Genomic DNA, 17,563 nt, shown 5'->3' on the forward strand with positions numbered 1-17,563 from the left:
CCCAGCATGTCTGGGGTGATTAAGAAGAGTGGTAGAACAAAGGCAGGCCTCAAACCCCAGCTGTGAAGATAGGCCCTGAGCCATCACTTTGGAGCCAGAAAATCAAGGAAAACGCGACCTTCCCAAGACCACGGATGGAGATTTTAAGGAAGGGTTCCGCCAGAGAATTTGAGGAGGGCCCACTCTGACAACCCCCAAGACCACCAGAAGACCCTTGACTCAAAAGACTGAGCATGCACAAGTGGGTGGGGAATATTACAATGGTTTCCAGGAAAACTGATGATTATGTATTAGTGTTCAGGGAATTATTAATGATGATGTATGAAATCACTAAATAGATTCTGTCCAGATTTTCAGACCGGCATGTATGCTGGGTGGAAGGATCCCCCGTGCATCCAGCGCTGCAACAAAGAATGCTGCTTCTTAATGCTATATTGCTGTTCAGGAGTTTGATTCCCGATTTTGGTGACACAGCTACTGGAGAAATGAGGGAAAAGGTCATGCCAGCATCAGTCCCTGCGACCACTGACTCACCAACCCTCTACTTCATTCCTACCACTGATTTAAAAGAAATGGGGGGAGTAACAGGACTGAGTGCGCGTAGGAATTGACGGGCCGGGCGAGGAGACTGGAACCAATCATTCTATAGAATAGTAATGCACATGTATTCGAAAGCTGAATCTGTAAAGGCTTTTTGTTCAAATACACTGCAGAGGGTCCCACTTGGTGTGATCCATTTGTGGGAGACTGTAGTGGATGGGAATATGAGCAAGTGTATCGATGTAAGCAAATGCAGCAAAGTGAGTAATGCGGATGGGAATAGGGGTGAATGTATCAAAGCAAACAGGACCTGAGCACAATGGGCAAAGCGAGAGTACATGCTGAGAAGCAACGGTGTGAAGAAGTACGTGATGAAGAACAATGCTACAACGTCAATCAAAAGCGTGAAGCAAATTGGACAAATAGTGGGGTGGTAGAGATCGTGCTAATAGTTGCCCTATAGGAATAGAGATCGTAGACAAAGAGCATCCAGGTAAAGAGTATAAAACACTGCTGTAAAAATAAACTTTGGCCTTTTGGGCTCACTTGCTGTCTTGCCCGTTACTCTGTCCCACCAATATGCCACAGATGGCGCCCAAACAGGGACGCACTTAAACTTCAAAAGGAACAAGGACGGAAACTCTGAAGAGGCTTGAACAAAGCCTGCACTGGTGGCATAGCCCAGTTGAACCAGAGGCCGGAATCCAGAAACCGGGATTGAGGATCCACACATCAGAAAGCGCGCTCATCACTTGCATACAGGTGAGCAACTGGGAATCATGGGAGGGAAAATATCCTCAGATGAGATGCAAAGCATTGATGTAATGGGAAAAATGCTGAAAACGCAGGGCAGGACTGTTACCAGCCCACAGTTAATGACTTTATTAGAGTGGATTCGTGAAAATCATCCGCAATTTCCTGCAGACGGGACTTTTCAAATAGAGGCTTGGGAGAAAGTGGGCACAAGCCTTCAAAAAATCGCTGCAGCAGCTTTTTGCAGCCAAGCTTGCAAAAACTTAGCCACTTGGGTACAAATCATGCTAACCCTCGACAATGTTTCAACAGAGTCTACTAATTCTTCTTTGCCTGAGGCGTCGGCATCTCCATTACCAGACCCTCAACCTGTAAGCGTGTCCCCCTGTAACAATGGCATCTCCCCAGAAACTGGTTGGGGGGAGGGATTAGCACAGAGAACTCCGTGCCGCGGGTCGGGGCAGAAAACTCCGTGCTGTATTCCTGTTCCCCTGCAACCTGCACTTGTACACCCTGCTTCCACGCTTTTACCGTCGCTGTCGTCACCACAGTCTCGCGTGCCAGATTTGCCTCGGGTTTCACCTATCAATTCTTTTCCTGATACTGCGCTTGCTAATAACGAAACCTCTCTGGAGGTAGATGTATTTAATGTGGGTTCAAAAGACTTTGAAAAGAAACCTGATCTGTTCCCTCCTCCGTGAAATGTGAATGTTAGTCATGCAGCTGTGAATGTTGAAATGTGTGGTATCTGGGAAGAGCGTAAAAAAGAGGCAATGCAGAATGGTGACTGGCAAACTGTTTTAGCCTGTCCAGTTATGTATCAAGCTAATCAGCAGCTGGTTTCGCAGCCTCTCAGTTATGATGCTATAAAGGAGCTGCGACGGACAGTAAAGAAGGGAGGGATACATTCTTCTTTTACTACACCCTTACTTGAGGCAAAAGCAGAGTCGTATACTCTGGATCCACATGATTGGAAATTGTTAATGAAAATGGTGTTAACACCTACACAGTCCATGATTTTAAAGAAGGATGTACTGTGCAAAGTATTACAAAATTTAAATCAACAGATTCCAATAGGATATGAACAACTGGCAGGAGAAAATGCTTATAGTAACTCGCTCCTGCAGGCACAGTTCCCGAGAGAAGCGTATGCTCAAATTAGACATATTGCTCTTAGGGCAGTGAGAAAAATCCCAGCATCAAAAGGCGAAGGACCTCAATCTTTTGTTAAGGTGCTGCAAGGAGCTAATGAGCCATATGCAGATTTCATAGATCGTCTGCAAGCTACTTTCGAGCAGCAGTTCGACAATGATGATGCAAGAGGGATGTTGCTATTACAACTGGCTGTTGAAAATGCTAACAATGATTGTAAGCATGTACTGCAACCTATGAAAAACCATAATCCCTCTTTGGCTGTGTAGTAGTTCAGCCCCGATCGGGACCAGACTACGCAGTCTCTCTCTCATTCCCCCCACCCTCCGAGAGAATAGGGAGAGATAATATAAGGAAAAACAGCTCGAGGTTTGAGATAAGGACAGGGAGAAATCCTTAAAGTTACCGTTACGGGCAAAACAGACTCGACTTGGGGAAAAACACTCATTTATTTCTAAAACTAGCAGGAGAATGAGACAGGGAACAAGATAACCTCCCCCCACCCCTCCCTCTTCCCGGGCTTAACATTTTCTCTACTACCTCCTGTTGCCTTTGTTGGCGTGGCGACCTGGTTCAGGAACGGCACGGCGACCAACCCCAGGCCGCTCGGTCCATCAGCTCGCTGACACCAGTGTGGTGGACGGCAAATGGCGTTTATTGAGGGGTAACACGACCTTATATAGCTTAGGTTTACAACGTTATTTCCGTCTGCTTGCATCACAAACTGACCGCTATTGGTCATCAGGAGAGAGACCCTATCTTTCCGTACAGCGCGATATCTTCCGGTCGCCAGACCCTAGCTACCCACATTTCCCCCCTCCCTATGCGTAATTAAATTGATCAAAATATCACAGTCTTTTCCCATTCGAATGCAAACGATTTTGACTGGCCTCATGGAGAGGGAGGCAAAAGAAAAAAAGCGTCCTTTCAAATCCGGAGCAGCAAGCCAAAGTGGTTCAGGTGTCATCACAGTCAGCAGGGCGTATGGATCCGCCACTGCTGGGTAGAGGTCTTCTTACTTTCCGTACGTCCAGTCCCAACGATATCTTTCCAGTGAGCAAGTACACAACCTAAAGGGCTTTTCTTTAATGTTCCTCCACTCTGACCTCCTCCCATATTTACTGATTCATTCTCTGATCCTGTCTTTACTCCGTGTCCAGCAACTCAGTTGCTGTACCACCCCTTCCCCAGAGTTTGAGGGGTGCTGCCACTCCCCCAGAATCCGACTGGGCGACTACTTCCTCTCTTCCCTCAGCCCGACTTCCTCTTTCCAGCGTACACATACACAACCCTCTCTTTACTCACCTAGAACGCTCGAAATTCCAGCTAAACACTGCTCACAACTTTTCATTGCAGCACTTACTTGCACTCTGGAACAAACACAGGTTTACAAGAGGTATCGCGGTGTAAAGGATACCATTCAGGGCCATCGGGGTCCCACTACAAGGGAACAAAGAAATCTACAATGACAGAACACAATAAATTGGTACCGCAACTACAAAGACGCACTTTGGATCCAGTTCAAGAATACGTACACCGTGATCTCGGATAAAAACATACTAAACGTATAGTTAAGTTAGTTCAAATATTCTGTTCTTGTTCTACGTTTTACAGCAATCGTAAAGAATATATATATCTTAAAATAGTTGTTACCTTAAAAAGATCGATTAACGGCACTTTGTGAGTAGGCGTAAAAGCGAAGGCAAGCCTAATACTGTTAGTAAACCTGAGTGAAAATACTGTGTAATCATCTCGCGATAGCGAGTGTAAGGCACGCTGGGCGGATGGTAAATGGGGAACGATTAGGGATAATTCTAAACAAACAGAACCTTAAAGCAATTGTCGGTGTTCCATGCGTTCCACTAACATGACGTTAACCGTCTCTAATCGGCTCTTGACAAACGACACGAGTCTGTTTAATATACAGGGTCCGAAGACCAATGCTAACACGATCATTGTGACTGGCCCTCCCAGGGTAGATACCAGGGTGGTTAACCACGGTGTGGCGAGTAAACCCTTTGTCCCCCGTCTGCCACCCGGACCGGGAACGCCAGCGTGGCTGTTGGGACCCAATCCGCACAGGCAATCTTTATTTCCCTCCAATCCGTGAGAGGAACTCCTTCCCCTCGCGATTCCTTTTTATTTTGGCTGGGGATATTTTTGCTTTTAATTTTATTTACCCTCGTGTCCTCCTCCTCTGAGTCTGAATCGGTTTCGAGCCGCGCGCCCCAGCTCGCGGCTGTTCCGGAGTCGGAACTCGACTGACTGGTTACTTCCGGGTTCTGATGCCTGTTTGTTGGGCGCCGCCTACTTCCTTGGTGGGCGGGCCGTTCCCTCCCCCTTGGCTTGTCCCTCCGTTTTGGTTCGCCCCGCCTTCTGCTCGGCGGGCCGCTCTGATTGGCTGTCGGCGCTTCACTCACACTCCCCTCCCCTCCCCGGTCGCCCCCACCACTCTTCTCCTTCTTGTCCTCCTGCCCTTCACCTTTGTGTGCGCTTCTTAGCTCGAGCGCTTCTTCTTTGTTCCCACCGGGGACATCTTCGCCCCGCCCTCCCCCCGGGGTTCGGCGCCATTATGAGGCGCATAAGGTGGTGGTCTCGCCCGGGCTTCAGCGCCCCTGGCTTCCTCAGTTAACCCACCCCAGAAGGACAGTGCGCGCTTCTGTGCCTCCGTAATCGGGTCAGGGTTTGGGGACTGAGGGGGCGAGGGGTTCAGGGGTAGAGGGGGCGTGTCGCCCTCTTGTAAGTTTTTGGACTCCGTGGAATCACCGCCGTTTGGGGGGTGCGGAGTCTGCGTAGCTGCCCCGACTCCCAATTTCGGAGTGACTAACAAACAGTCCCTTGCCGCCCTCCAGGTTTCCTGCTCTTGTAAGGCCTTCTGCAGGGCCTGTACGACTTTCCCCCACGACTTAAGGTTTTTCCCGCTACCCGAGGACATCGTCTCCTCGGCTAATGCTTTAGTGCATTTATCCCACACTTCAGGGTGGAGAATATCCACCGGCTGGTCAATGACCCCAATTTGTAAAAGCCTCGCAACTGCGACAGTAAAATCTTTGGGCTTACAATCAATACCCCACTGCTTATGTAATTGTGATACGACCTTCACAAGGGCTTCCATCCTCCTTGTTGGTCCGGGAGCGTCCTCCCCGCCGGGCTGGTCCTGCCGCTCCGGCCGCCGTTCACCCGTCCAGGCGACTTCCCGCGTTTCGGCACCACTTGTTGCCTTTGTTGGCGTGGCGACCTGGTTCAGGGCCTGGACTAGGCCCCACCCCCGTTGCCAAGGTGCAGCCCCACGTTGCTAACGGGCGTGTCCGACCACCTCACACCTCTCTCCAGATGCGCGTTCCCATTGCCTTGGAGACCACAGTGTGAGTGGCAGCAGCCATGGTGAGAGCAGGGCCTGAGCTTGTCCTGGGCCCAGCCCTGGGGAGGGAGCCCCTCAGCGCCATGCCCAGGCCTGTGATGCTGCTCCCGAGCCCTTCTTTTGGGTACGGGCATTCTGGGCTTCGCTTTGGGCCAGCAGTGGCTGGGTATGAGCCGTGGCTGTGCTGGAGGCTGTCAGGGGCTTCCAGGCCCCTTCCACGGACCCTGGCTCCCTGTCCCCCTCCTCACCCTGTCCCAGCCATGAGAGCAGGGACATTTGGTGGCCTGGGCTGCTGTGGGAGCTCTGAGCAGCACAGTTTCTTCCCAGCACCTGAGCCATGCACACACCTCGTGTGTTTTGCTTTCTCTCCTTAGGCACCCAAAAAGAAAGGCGGGAAAAAAGGGGAAGAAAGCAAAACTCCAGCAGTGGTGGATGCTTTGTCCCCGCAGGAGATGAGCAAGGAGCAGGTGAGAGAGCCCTCATCTTCCACACCAGTCCCGCTTAGGAAGCCCAGCTCAGCACCTGGCTCCGGCAATGACAGGTGGCGGAGGGTGACAGAGACAAGCAGCTGAGGATCATTTCCCTGCCTGATGGCCAGCTGTGCTGGTGAGGGATTCTCACTGGTCCTGGAAGGAGCAGCCCCCTCGTCCCATCCTCCCTTCTGCTGGTCCGGCCCACTCTGCTCTCCAGCCCTGTGCCCTCCCTGTCTTCTCCCCGACTCCATAACTCCGGCAGCCTGCTCAGCCAGCTGATGGCTCAGCTGGGAGCTCTGTGATGGCAGCCTGCTGTGCTCTTGCTCGCGGCGCCCTCAGTTGCTCCAAGTCCCCTTGTTTTGCCCAGTGTCCTACCAACAGAGGAGCAGATGGCCCTGGGCTGGGGACCTTGCTCCTTGGGAAAGATCTTGCACATCTCAGAGCAAGCAGCATGCCCAGGTGGCCAAGAAGGCCTACAGCATCCTGGATTGTCTCAGAGAGTAGCCAGGATAATTAGGGCAGTGATCGTCCCCTGTAGTCAGCACTGGTGAGGCCGCACCTCCAGTGCTGTGTTCACTTTTGGGCCCCTCACTGAAAGAAAAACATTGAGGTGCTGGAGCACACCCAAAGGAGAGCAACGACGCTGGTGAAGGGTCTGGAGCCCGAGTCCTGTGCTGGAGAAAAGGAGGCTGAGGGGAGATCTTAGTGCTCTCTACAACTACCCGAAAGGAGGTTGGAGCAGAGAGGTTGTGGGTCTCTTCTCCCAAGTAAGAAGTGGTAGGGTGAGAGGAAACCACCTTCACCCAAAGGGTTCTCAAGCATTGGAACAGGCTGCCCAGAGAAGCAGTGGAGTCACCACCCCCAGAGATATTTAAAAGGCACGCAGATGTGCTGCTTAGGGACATGGATTGGTGGTGGGCTTGGCAGTGTTGAGATAACGGTTGGACTCAGTGATATTCAAGGTCTTTTCCAACCTAAACGATTCTATGATTTGATTCTACAAATCAGTAGTATTTAGGCACCTGGGAATGGTGTTACTCCTTTTCCAGGGGCTGATGGGTTCTGTCAGGCCCTGGGCAACCCCCACAGTCCCCAGATGTCCCTGTGTCAGGGCCCGTCCCCTTCTCTCCTGCGCGCCTCCATCCCATTGATGGCCACTGTGGCCTGCCAGGTTTGTGACATGGCTTGCCACGGGTGTCTTGTGGAGGTGTCTGTCTGAGGCCTCTTTTTTCCCCTCCCTGGCTCTTCCCCTTGGCTTTGCAGCTGGAGAAGCATGTTGCGCGTCTGCGGGAGGAGCTGGACCGGGAACGGGAAGAGCGCAACTATTTCCAGCTGGAACGTGACAAGTTTCACAGCTTCTGGGAGATGACCCGCCGGCAGCTGGAGGAGCAGAAAGCAGAGTTGCGGAAGAAGGAGTGGGAGATGAAGGAGGCGGAGGAGCAGCAACAAGTGGAGCTGAAGGTGGGAGGGCAGGAGGCTGGGAGATGTTGTGAGTGCCCCAAGCTCTGTCTGAGCCTTGGGCAGCTCTGAGGAGGTGAGGGAAGGGCTAGAGGAGGAGAAGCTGGGTGAGATGCAACCCAGACGCGTCACAGATAAAAATCCCAGGTCCACATGTCTCCTGCAGAAGCCCCTCACCCAGTCTGTAGCTTGTCTTTAGGTTTACAAGCAGAAGGTGAAGCACTTGTTGCACGAACACCAAGAAAACCTCACCGAGCTGAAGGGGGAGGGCACCCTGTCCGTGAAGCGGGCCCAGAAGGATCACTGGGCCCAGGAGATGGAGCTGAGGAAGGACATGCGTTCCATGAAAATGGAGCTGAAGGAGCAGGAGCTGGCCAGTGAGGAGGCACTGAAAAACATGCACCTGGTAGGTCCCTGGCCGGGCCGGAGCCATGTATGAGCCGTGTGCATCTGCTGCAGAGGGAGGTGGTGGGGCTGCGGAGAAGGGCTTCCTGGGGCTCCCAGCTCCTGCGAAATCCCCCTCCTGCAACGGAGAGCTGTGAGAGCTGCTGGAGAACCCATGAGCTGCCGTGTGCAGAGATAACGTGGGACTGGCACCACAGCAGGGGCCTTTCCCAGGGAGCAGGAGGGAATCCTTCAGGATGCAGCTGCCTGAGGATTTGATTATGTGTCTCTGACATGTAGCTTCTCCCTAACAGAAACAAGAGGAGGAGATCACCCAGCTGCACAACAACTTTGAGAGACAGGTGAAAGGTGAGTCCGTGCGCGTAGCTCCTGCGTGACCTCCCTTTGTCAGTGTGCCAGGGGAGGCTTCTCCGAGCTCTGCTGTGCTGCCGGGCTCCGTGGCAGAGCCTCGAGCAGAAAGGGGGATGGGTTTCCCTCCAGTTCTGGCTTGTTTTCCCCGAGTTCTGGACAGTTTTCCCCAAGTTTCCAGAGGGTGCAGGCAGGGCGCCTGTTGCTCTGCTCTCCGTGGTCCCAGTGTAGCTGCTCCGCACACTGGTGGCAGCTGTGGTGACACTGCTAACAAGTGTCTTGAACTCCAGTGATGCCACAGTGGCACACGCCACTCTGGCACCTCACCTATTAATGGCACTGGGGCATGTTACGTGCGATCTCCAGGAGGTCCTCACTCAGCTCTCTGTGTGCTCCCCCAGAGATCAAGGCCAAGTACACCAACAAGATGGAAGTGCTGCGGGACGAGCTTGACTTGTGTAGAACGACCGAGGTCCACAAAGTGGAGGAGGGGAAGAACACCCAGATTGATGAGCTGATGAGGAACCACGAGAAAGCCTTCCGTGACATCAAGGACTACTACAATGATATGCGTGACAAAAACATGGCGCTCATAGACTTGCTCAAGGTACTGCCTGCCCCCCTGCCTCAGCCTGCCTGGCCTGCAGTGTCACCATTCCAGCAATGGACCGCTCCTGTGAGGATTTCACCCAGGTCTGGCCGGTTCCCAGGCGGCCGTGTGGGTGCTGCTACTCTCCCGAGGGTCTGCTACCATTCCAGGAGTGAAGCTCTTGAGCACAGGGTCTTGCTGGGCCAGCAGCAGGAGGGTGTCCGGAGGGTTGGGGAAGCCCTGAGGACCTGGGCAGCCCCCAGGAGTTGGCACTTGTGTTTCCAAGAACAGGAGCAGATGGAGGAGATGAAGAAGAAAGGGAATCGCTTGGAAAAGGAGAAGGCACGTGTGCTGCTCCAGAACAAGCAGCTGAAGGAGCCCCTGCAGCAGGCCCGCGAGCAGCTGTCTGAGCTGCAGAAGAAGTTGGCCAACTATGACAAGGACAAGGAGGCCCTGAGGGTGAGTGCCAGCCCTGTCCTCTCCCCAGTGGCCCTGGCTCTGTCCTGGAGGCAGCCGCTCAGCAGTGACCTCTGCCACTCGGCTTGGCCAGATCCCTGAGCAAAGTCCTCCGAGTTCCTTTGGGCTTCGCTGGGTGCTTGTACGATCTCAAATGGCACTCCGGTAGCGAGAAAGTAGAGTCGCCTCCACAGCAGAGAGGAAAGGGTGTTGGTGCGGGTACTGCTTCTTTTTTCTCACCCATTTCTCTTTGCTGGTCACTCTCCTGCCTTGCCCGAACGTGTCCCCCACACCTCCCAGAGAAACCTGTGCTTTTTAACTGCCCCTTCCCACTCGCAGAACATCAGAGCCCATCTGAAACTCACCCAGAAGGAACTGAAGGCTCTTCAGTGGGAACACGAGGTCCTGAAGCAGAGGTTCAGCAAGGTGAGAGCTGCAGATGGGTCTGGGCATCCCACTTCCCTCTCCAAAACCCTGGCCCCTCCGCAGAGGGCTGGTCATGGGGACTGAGCAGAGAGTTTGTGCTTAGCCAAGGGCTTTCAGAAGATCTGATCCAGAGCCCTGAGATAACTGCTACTTCCAGTGAAGCTTCTCTCAGCTTTGGCATCTTCCACTCAGCTCAGCAGACAGGCCTGGCCTTGTACTTGGCTAAGCAAGCGCGCACGCTCAGGTAGTCCCCTCCCAGCCAGGGAGCCACTGGCTGCAGCAGCAGTTCTGGAGCAGAGCTGTGGCGAGGGATTGTCATGGGTCAGCACCCCCGGTGGGAGCTCGCTCCCTCCTTCTGCTGGCATTTGGGGGTTGCTTCCCTTGTTTGCCATGCGGGAGTGGCTCGGGATGAGTCCCATTGTCTGAGTTCTCCCAGACTCAGCCTCTCCCCCTCCCAGCGAAGATAAATCTCTGGAGGCAAGAAGAGAGCTTGTTTGTAATTAGCAGAAATCCTCAGGAACAGGAAGACTGGTCTGAGGCCTTGTTATCGATCCATCATGAAGGCAGCAACATATTAATTGCATTCCAAAATAAGCTGTGGTGGAGAAATTGTGTCCTAATTAGGACACTTCTTAACCAGCTGTGAGCCAGGGACTCCTGCCAGCTGCGAGGAGAGGAGAGACCCTTGTGTGCTGTGGGGCCCCCTCTGAAGTGTAAACCAGTGCCCATCCAGCCATTCTGCTGTCAGAGGTGTCTCGGGCCTGGAGGGGAGGCGAGAGCAGAAGTGTGGGTGCTGAGGGAGTGCCAGCCATGAAGGGAGGGAGGGAGAGAAGCTGTGCTCCAGCACCTGCCTTCCTGTGGGCTGCAGGTGCCATGGGGAATGGCCAGGCCGTGGCTGGAGCAGGCAGGGCCAAGCCACCAGACCTGTCTGGTGCTGGCCCGGGGTTGCCGCCAGCCCGGGTGTGAAGGCACGCTGTCTTTGGGAGCAGGTGCAGGCGGAGCGAGATGAGCTCTATCAGAAGTTCACCCAAGCCACAGAAGAGGTGCAGCAGAAGACGGGCTTCAAGAACTTGCTCCTAGAGCGCAAGCTGAAAGGGCTCCTCAGCATGGTGGAGAAAAAGGATGTGGAGCTCAGTGAGGCCTTTGCAGCCTCCAACCTCGACCCGGATGCCCTCTTCTTGGTCTCCAGCAAGCTGGAGGTACTGTGTGGGGCCCGGTGAGGGCTGGCCTTGGAGGGCAGAGGCTGCCTTATGGTGAAAGCTGACCCTGAGCCATGCAAGCCCTCGTCCTCCGTGGCTGAAGCTGCCATGTCACTCATCCATGTCCCTCACCTCTGCCTGGGGCTGGCTGTCCCTGGCAGTTCTGGCTGGAAGGACATAGAGCGGTGGCCACCTGTCAGGCTGTACTGCAAGCTAAGTCCTGCTGCCAGCTCGGCCGCTGCGCAGCAGCTCCTCTGTGCACTCTGTCACACTGCTCACAGCCGCCGTGTCCCCAGGGCCGTGTAGCTGTTGCCTGATGCACCATCTCCCTTTGCAGGACTTGGTCAGTTCGAAGAACACCACCATCAGGCAGCTGCAGCTGCAGCTAGCCCAAGTCTGCAAGGTGAGGGAAGGGGATGAAGCTTCCCTGAGCCCTGCAGGTCAGGGCTGGGGCCTGGTGGGTGCTGGCTGTGGCTTGGTGGGGTGGAAATGGGAATTTCTACTCCAAGCCTTGCACCAAGTGGATGGAAGGGAACTTCCAGCAGGCCGGCTGAGCTGCTTCATGGCCTGGGCAGGAGCCAGCCCAGGCTGCGGTTTCCCCTGCAAAGGAAGGCATTTTGGGGTCCTCTCCATGCAGGGAGGTGCAGAGCGTCCATGGCAAGGCAGGGAGGTGCTGGGCTGGAGCTCGGTATCAGGCTGAGCATGGGACGCTTCTCTTGCAGGCACACAATGACATGCTGCACACGTTGGAGGCCAAGCTGAGAGCCTTTGGGATCCCCGTGGACAACCTGGGCTTTAAGCCACTGGCGAGCCCCGTGCTGGGGCAGGTGCTGGGACAGGGCCCTGCGGGACTCATCGCTGTGCCCTCCTGGCGCCAGCTGGCGCGAAGGGACCCGCTGTGCCGTGCAGGGCCTCATTGGTGCTCCGTGACAATAAACAGAGCCCAGTGAGCCTTTGGCTCACTGTAGTCACATAGGGTAAATTTTGTATGAAATCTATGTGCCCTTAGAGGGAACACGGAGTCTCAGAACTGCTACAACATCTTGTTTGTTAGCAGTTAGCCCAGCATGTCTGGGGTGATTAAGAAGAGTGGTAGAACAAAGGCAGGCCTCAAACCCCAGCTGTGAAGATAGGCCCTGAGCCATCACTTTGGAGCCAGAAAATCAAGGAAAACGCGACCTGTTCCCAAGACCACGGATGGAGATTTTAAGGAAGGGTTCCGCCAGAGAATTTGAGGAGGGCCCACTCTGACAACCCCCAAGACCACCAGAAGACCCTTGACTCAAAAGACTGAGCATGCACAAGTGGGTGGGGAATATTACAATGGTTTCCAGGAAAACTGATGATTATGTATTAGTGTTCAGGGAATTATTAATGATGATGTATGAAATCACTAAATAGATTCTGTCCAGATTTTCAGACCGGCATGTATGCTGGGTGGAAGGATCCCCCGTGCATCCAGCGCTGCAACAAAGAATGCTGCTTCTTAATGCTATATTGCTGTTCAGGAGTTTGATTCCCGATTTTGGTGACACAGCTACTGGAGAAATGAGGGAAAAGGTCATGCCAGCATCAGTCCCTGCGACCACTGACTCACCAACCCTCTACTTCATTCCTACCACTGATTTAAAAGAAATGGGGGGAGTAACAGGACTGAGTGCGCGTAGGAATTGACGGGCCGGGCGAGGAGACTGGAACCAATCATTCTATAGAATAGTAATGCACATGTATTCGAAAGCTGAATCTGTAAAGGCTTTTTGTTCAAATACACTGCAGAGGGTCCCACTTGGTGTGATCCATTTGTGGGAGACTGTAGTGGATGGGAATATGAGCAAGTGTATCGATGTAAGCAAATGCAGCAAAGTGAGTAATGCGGATGGGAATAGGGGTGAATGTATCAAAGCAAACAGGACCTGAGCACAATGGGCAAAGCGAGAGTACATGCTGAGAAGCAACGGTGTGAAGAAGTACGTGATGAAGAACAATGCTACAACGTCAATCAAAAGCGTGAAGCAAATTGGACAAATAGTGGGGTGGTAGAGATCGTGCTAATAGTTGCCCTATAGGAATAGAGATCGTAGACAAAGAGCATCCAGGTAAAGAGTATAAAACACTGCTGTAAAAATAAACTTTGGCCTTTTGGGCTCACTTGCTGTCTTGCCCGTTACTCTGTCCCACCAATATGCCACAGATGGCGCCCAAACAGGGACGCACTTAAACTTCAAAAGGAACAAGGACGGAAACTCTGAAGAGGCTTGAACAAAGCCTGCACTGGTGGCATAGCCCAGTTGAACCAGAGGCCGGAATCCAGAAACCGGGATTGAGGATCCACACATCAGAAAGCGCGCTCATCACTTGCATACAGGTGAGCAACTGGGAATCATGGGAGGGAAAATATCCTCAGATGAGATGCAAAGCATTGATGTAATGGGAAAAATGCTGAAAACGCAGGGCAGGACTGTTACCAGCCCACAGTTAATGACTTTATTAGAGTGGATTCGTGAAAATCATCCGCAATTTCCTGCAGACGGGACTTTTCAAATAGAGGCTTGGGAGAAAGTGGGCACAAGCCTTCAAAAAATCGCTGCAGCAGCTTTTTGCAGCCAAGCTTGCAAAAACTTAGCCACTTGGGTACAAATCATGCTAACCCTCGACAATGTTTCAACAGAGTCTACTAATTCTTCTTTGCCTGAGGCGTCGGCATCTCCATTACCAGACCCTCAACCTGTAAGCGTGTCCCCCTGTAACAATGGCATCTCCCCAGAAACTGGTTGGGGGGAGGGATTAGCACAGAGAACTCCGTGCCGCGGGTCGGGGCAGAAAACTCCGTGCTGTATTCCTGTTCCCCTGCAACCTGCACTTGTACACCCTGCTTCCACGCTTTTACCGTCGCTGTCGTCACCACAGTCTCGCGTGCCAGATTTGCCTCGGGTTTCACCTATCAATTCTTTTCCTGATACTGCGCTTGCTAATAACGAAACCTCTCTGGAGGTAGATGTATTTAATGTGGGTTCAAAAGACTTTGAAAAGAAACCTGATCTGTTCCCTCCTCCGTGAAATGTGAATGTTAGTCATGCAGCTGTGAATGTTGAAATGTGTGGTATCTGGGAAGAGCGTAAAAAAGAGGCAATGCAGAATGGTGACTGGCAAACTGTTTTAGCCTGTCCAGTTATGTATCAAGCTAATCAGCAGCTGGTTTCGCAGCCTCTCAGTTATGATGCTATAAAGGAGCTGCGACGGACAGTAAAGAAGGGAGGGATACATTCTTCTTTTACTACACCCTTACTTGAGGCAAAAGCAGAGTCGTATACTCTGGATCCACATGATTGGAAATTGTTAATGAAAATGGTGTTAACACCTACACAGTCCATGATTTTAAAGAAGGATGTACTGTGCAAAGTATTACAAAATTTAAATCAACAGATTCCAATAGGATATGAACAACTGGCAGGAGAAAATGCTTATAGTAACTCGCTCCTGCAGGCACAGTTCCCGAGAGAAGCGTATGCTCAAATTAGACATATTGCTCTTAGGGCAGTGAGAAAAATCCCAGCATCAAAAGGCGAAGGACCTCAATCTTTTGTTAAGGTGCTGCAAGGAGCTAATGAGCCATATGCAGATTTCATAGATCGTCTGCAAGCTACTTTCGAGCAGCAGTTCGACAATGATGATGCAAGAGGGATGTTGCTATTACAACTGGCTGTTGAAAATGCTAACAATGATTGTAAGCATGTACTGCAACCTATGAAAAACCATAATCCCTCTTTGGCTGTGTAGTAGTTCAGCCCCGATCGGGACCAGACTACGCAGTCTCTCTCTCATTCCCCCCACCCTCCGAGAGAATAGGGAGAGATAATATAAGGAAAAACAGCTCGAGGTTTGAGATAAGGACAGGGAGAAATCCTTAAAGTTACCGTTACGGGCAAAACAGACTCGACTTGGGGAAAAACACTCATTTATTTCTAAAACTAGCAGGAGAATGAGACAGGGAACAAGATAACCTCCCCCCACCCCTCCCTCTTCCCGGGCTTAACATTTTCTCTACTACCTCCTGTTGCCTTTGTTGGCGTGGCGACCTGGTTCAGGAACGGCACGGCGACCAACCCCAGGCCGCTCGGTCCATCAGCTCGCTGACACCAGTGTGGTGGACGGCAAATGGCGTTTATTGAGGGGTAACACGACCTTATATAGCTTAGGTTTACAACGTTATTTCCGTCTGCTTGCATCACAAACTGACCGCTATTGGTCATCAGGAGAGAGACCCTATCTTTCCGTACAGCGCGATATCTTCCGGTCGCCAGACCCTAGCTACCCACATTTCCCCCCTCCCTATGCGTAATTAAATTGATCAAAATATCACAGTCTTTTCCCATTCGAATGCAAACGATTTTGACTGGCCTCATGGAGAGGGAGGCAAAAGAAAAAAAGCGTCCTTTCAAATCCGGAGCAGCAAGCCAAAGTGGTTCAGGTGTCATCACAGTCAGCAGGGCGTATGGATCCGCCACTGCTGGGTAGAGGTCTTCTTACTTTCCGTACGTCCAGTCCCAACGATATCTTTCCAGTGAGCAAGTACACAACCTAAAGGGCTTTTCTTTAATGTTCCTCCACTCTGACCTCCTCCCATATTTACTGATTCATTCTCTGATCCTGTCTTTACTCCGTGTCCAGCAACTCAGTTGCTGTACCACCCCTTCCCCAGAGTTTGAGGGGTGCTGCCACTCCCCCAGAATCCGACTGGGCGACTACTTCCTCTCTTCCCTCAGCCCGACTTCCTCTTTCCAGCGTACACATACACAACCCTCTCTTTACTCACCTAGAACGCTCGAAATTCCAGCTAAACACTGCTCACAACTTTTCATTGCAGCACTTACTTGCACTCTGGAACAAACACAGGTTTACAAGAGGTATCGCGGTGTAAAGGATACCATTCAGGGCCATCGGGGTCCCACTACAAGGGAACAAAGAAATCTACAATGACAGAACACAATAAATTGGTACCGCAACTACAAAGACGCACTTTGGATCCAGTTCAAGAATACGTACACCGTGATCTCGGATAAAAACATACTAAACGTATAGTTAAGTTAGTTCAAATATTCTGTTCTTGTTCTACGTTTTACAGCAATCGTAAAGAATATATATATCTTAAAATAGTTGTTACCTTAAAAAGATCGATTAACGGCACTTTGTGAGTAGGCGTAAAAGCGAAGGCAAGCCTAATACTGTTAGTAAACCTGAGTGAAAATACTGTGTAATCATCTCGCGATAGCGAGTGTAAGGCACGCTGGGCGGATGGTAAATGGGGAACGATTAGGGATAATTCTAAACAAACAGAACCTTAAAGCAATTGTCGGTGTTCCATGCGTTCCACTAACATGACGTTAACCGTCTCTAATCGGCTCTTGACAAACGACACGAGTCTGTTTAATATACAGGGTCCGAAGACCAATGCTAACACGATCATTGTGACTGGCCCTCCCAGGGTAGATACCAGGGTGGTTAACCACGGTGTGGCGAGTAAACCCTTTGTCCCCCGTCTGCCACCCGGACCGGGAACGCCAGCGTGGCTGTTGGGACCCAATCCGCACAGGCAATCTTTATTTCCCTCCAATCCGTGAGAGGAACTCCTTCCCCTCGCGATTCCTTTTTATTTTGGCTGGGGATATTTTTGCTTTTAATTTTATTTACCCTCGTGTCCTCCTCCTCTGAGTCTGAATCGGTTACGAGCCGCTCGCCCCAGCTCGCGGCTGTTCCGGAGTCGGAACTCGACTGACTGGTTACTTCCGGGTTCTGATGCCTGTTTGTTGGGCGCCGCCTACTTCCTTGGTGGGCGGGCCGTTCCCTCCCCCTTGGCTTGTCCCTCCGTTTTGGTTCGCCCCGCCTTCTGCTCGGCGGGCCGCTCTGATTGGCTGTCGGCGCTTCACTCACACTCCCCTCCCCTCCCCGGTCGCCCCCACCACTCTTCTCCTTCTTGTCCTCCTGCCCTTCACCTTTGTGTGCGCTTCTTAGCTCGAGCGCTTCTTCTTTGTTCCCACCGGGGACATCTTCGCCCCGCCCTCCCCCCGGGGTTCGGCGCCATTATGAGGCGCATAAGGTGGTGGTCTCGCCCGGGCTTCAGCGCCCCTGGCTTCCTCAGTTAACCCACCCCAGAAGGACAGTGCGCGCTTCTGTGCCTCCGTAATCGGGTCAGGGTTTGGGGACTGAGGGGGCGAGGGGTTCAGGGGTAGAGGGGGCGTGTCGCCCTCTTGTAAGTTTTTGGACTCCGTGGAATCACCGCCGTTTGGGGGGTGCGGAGTCTGCGTAGCTGCCCCGACTCCCAATTTCGGAGTGACTAACAAACAGTCCCTTGCCGCCCTCCAGGTTTCCTGCTCTTGTAAGGCCTTCTGCAGGGCCTGTACGACTT

The 17,563-nt window shown here is 52.4% G+C and overlaps 1 protein-coding gene across 1 annotated transcript; it reads left to right on the plus strand.

Annotated features, from left to right (window-relative positions):
• The first annotated feature begins 5,889 nt into the window (after positions 1-5,889).
• Positions 5,890-12,110, plus strand: LOC147596478 (dynein regulatory complex subunit 4-like). Its single transcript, XM_086771430.1, has 11 exons — positions 5,890-5,901; positions 6,181-6,273; positions 7,543-7,740; positions 7,937-8,143; positions 8,436-8,490; positions 8,892-9,097; positions 9,371-9,538; positions 9,875-9,961; positions 10,951-11,160; positions 11,498-11,563; positions 11,883-12,110. The coding sequence occupies exons 1-11, from the start codon at positions 5,890-5,892 to the stop codon at positions 12,108-12,110; spliced, it is 1,530 nt and encodes a 509-aa protein (XP_086627556.1).
• The last annotated feature ends 5,453 nt before the right edge of the window (positions 12,111-17,563 follow it).

This window comes from Chlamydotis macqueenii, chromosome Z (genome assembly GCF_036417535.1).
Source record: "Chlamydotis macqueenii isolate bChlMac1 chromosome Z, bChlMac1.mat, whole genome shotgun sequence".
In the NCBI taxonomy this organism is placed as follows: Eukaryota; Metazoa; Chordata; class Aves; order Otidiformes; family Otididae; genus Chlamydotis; species Chlamydotis macqueenii.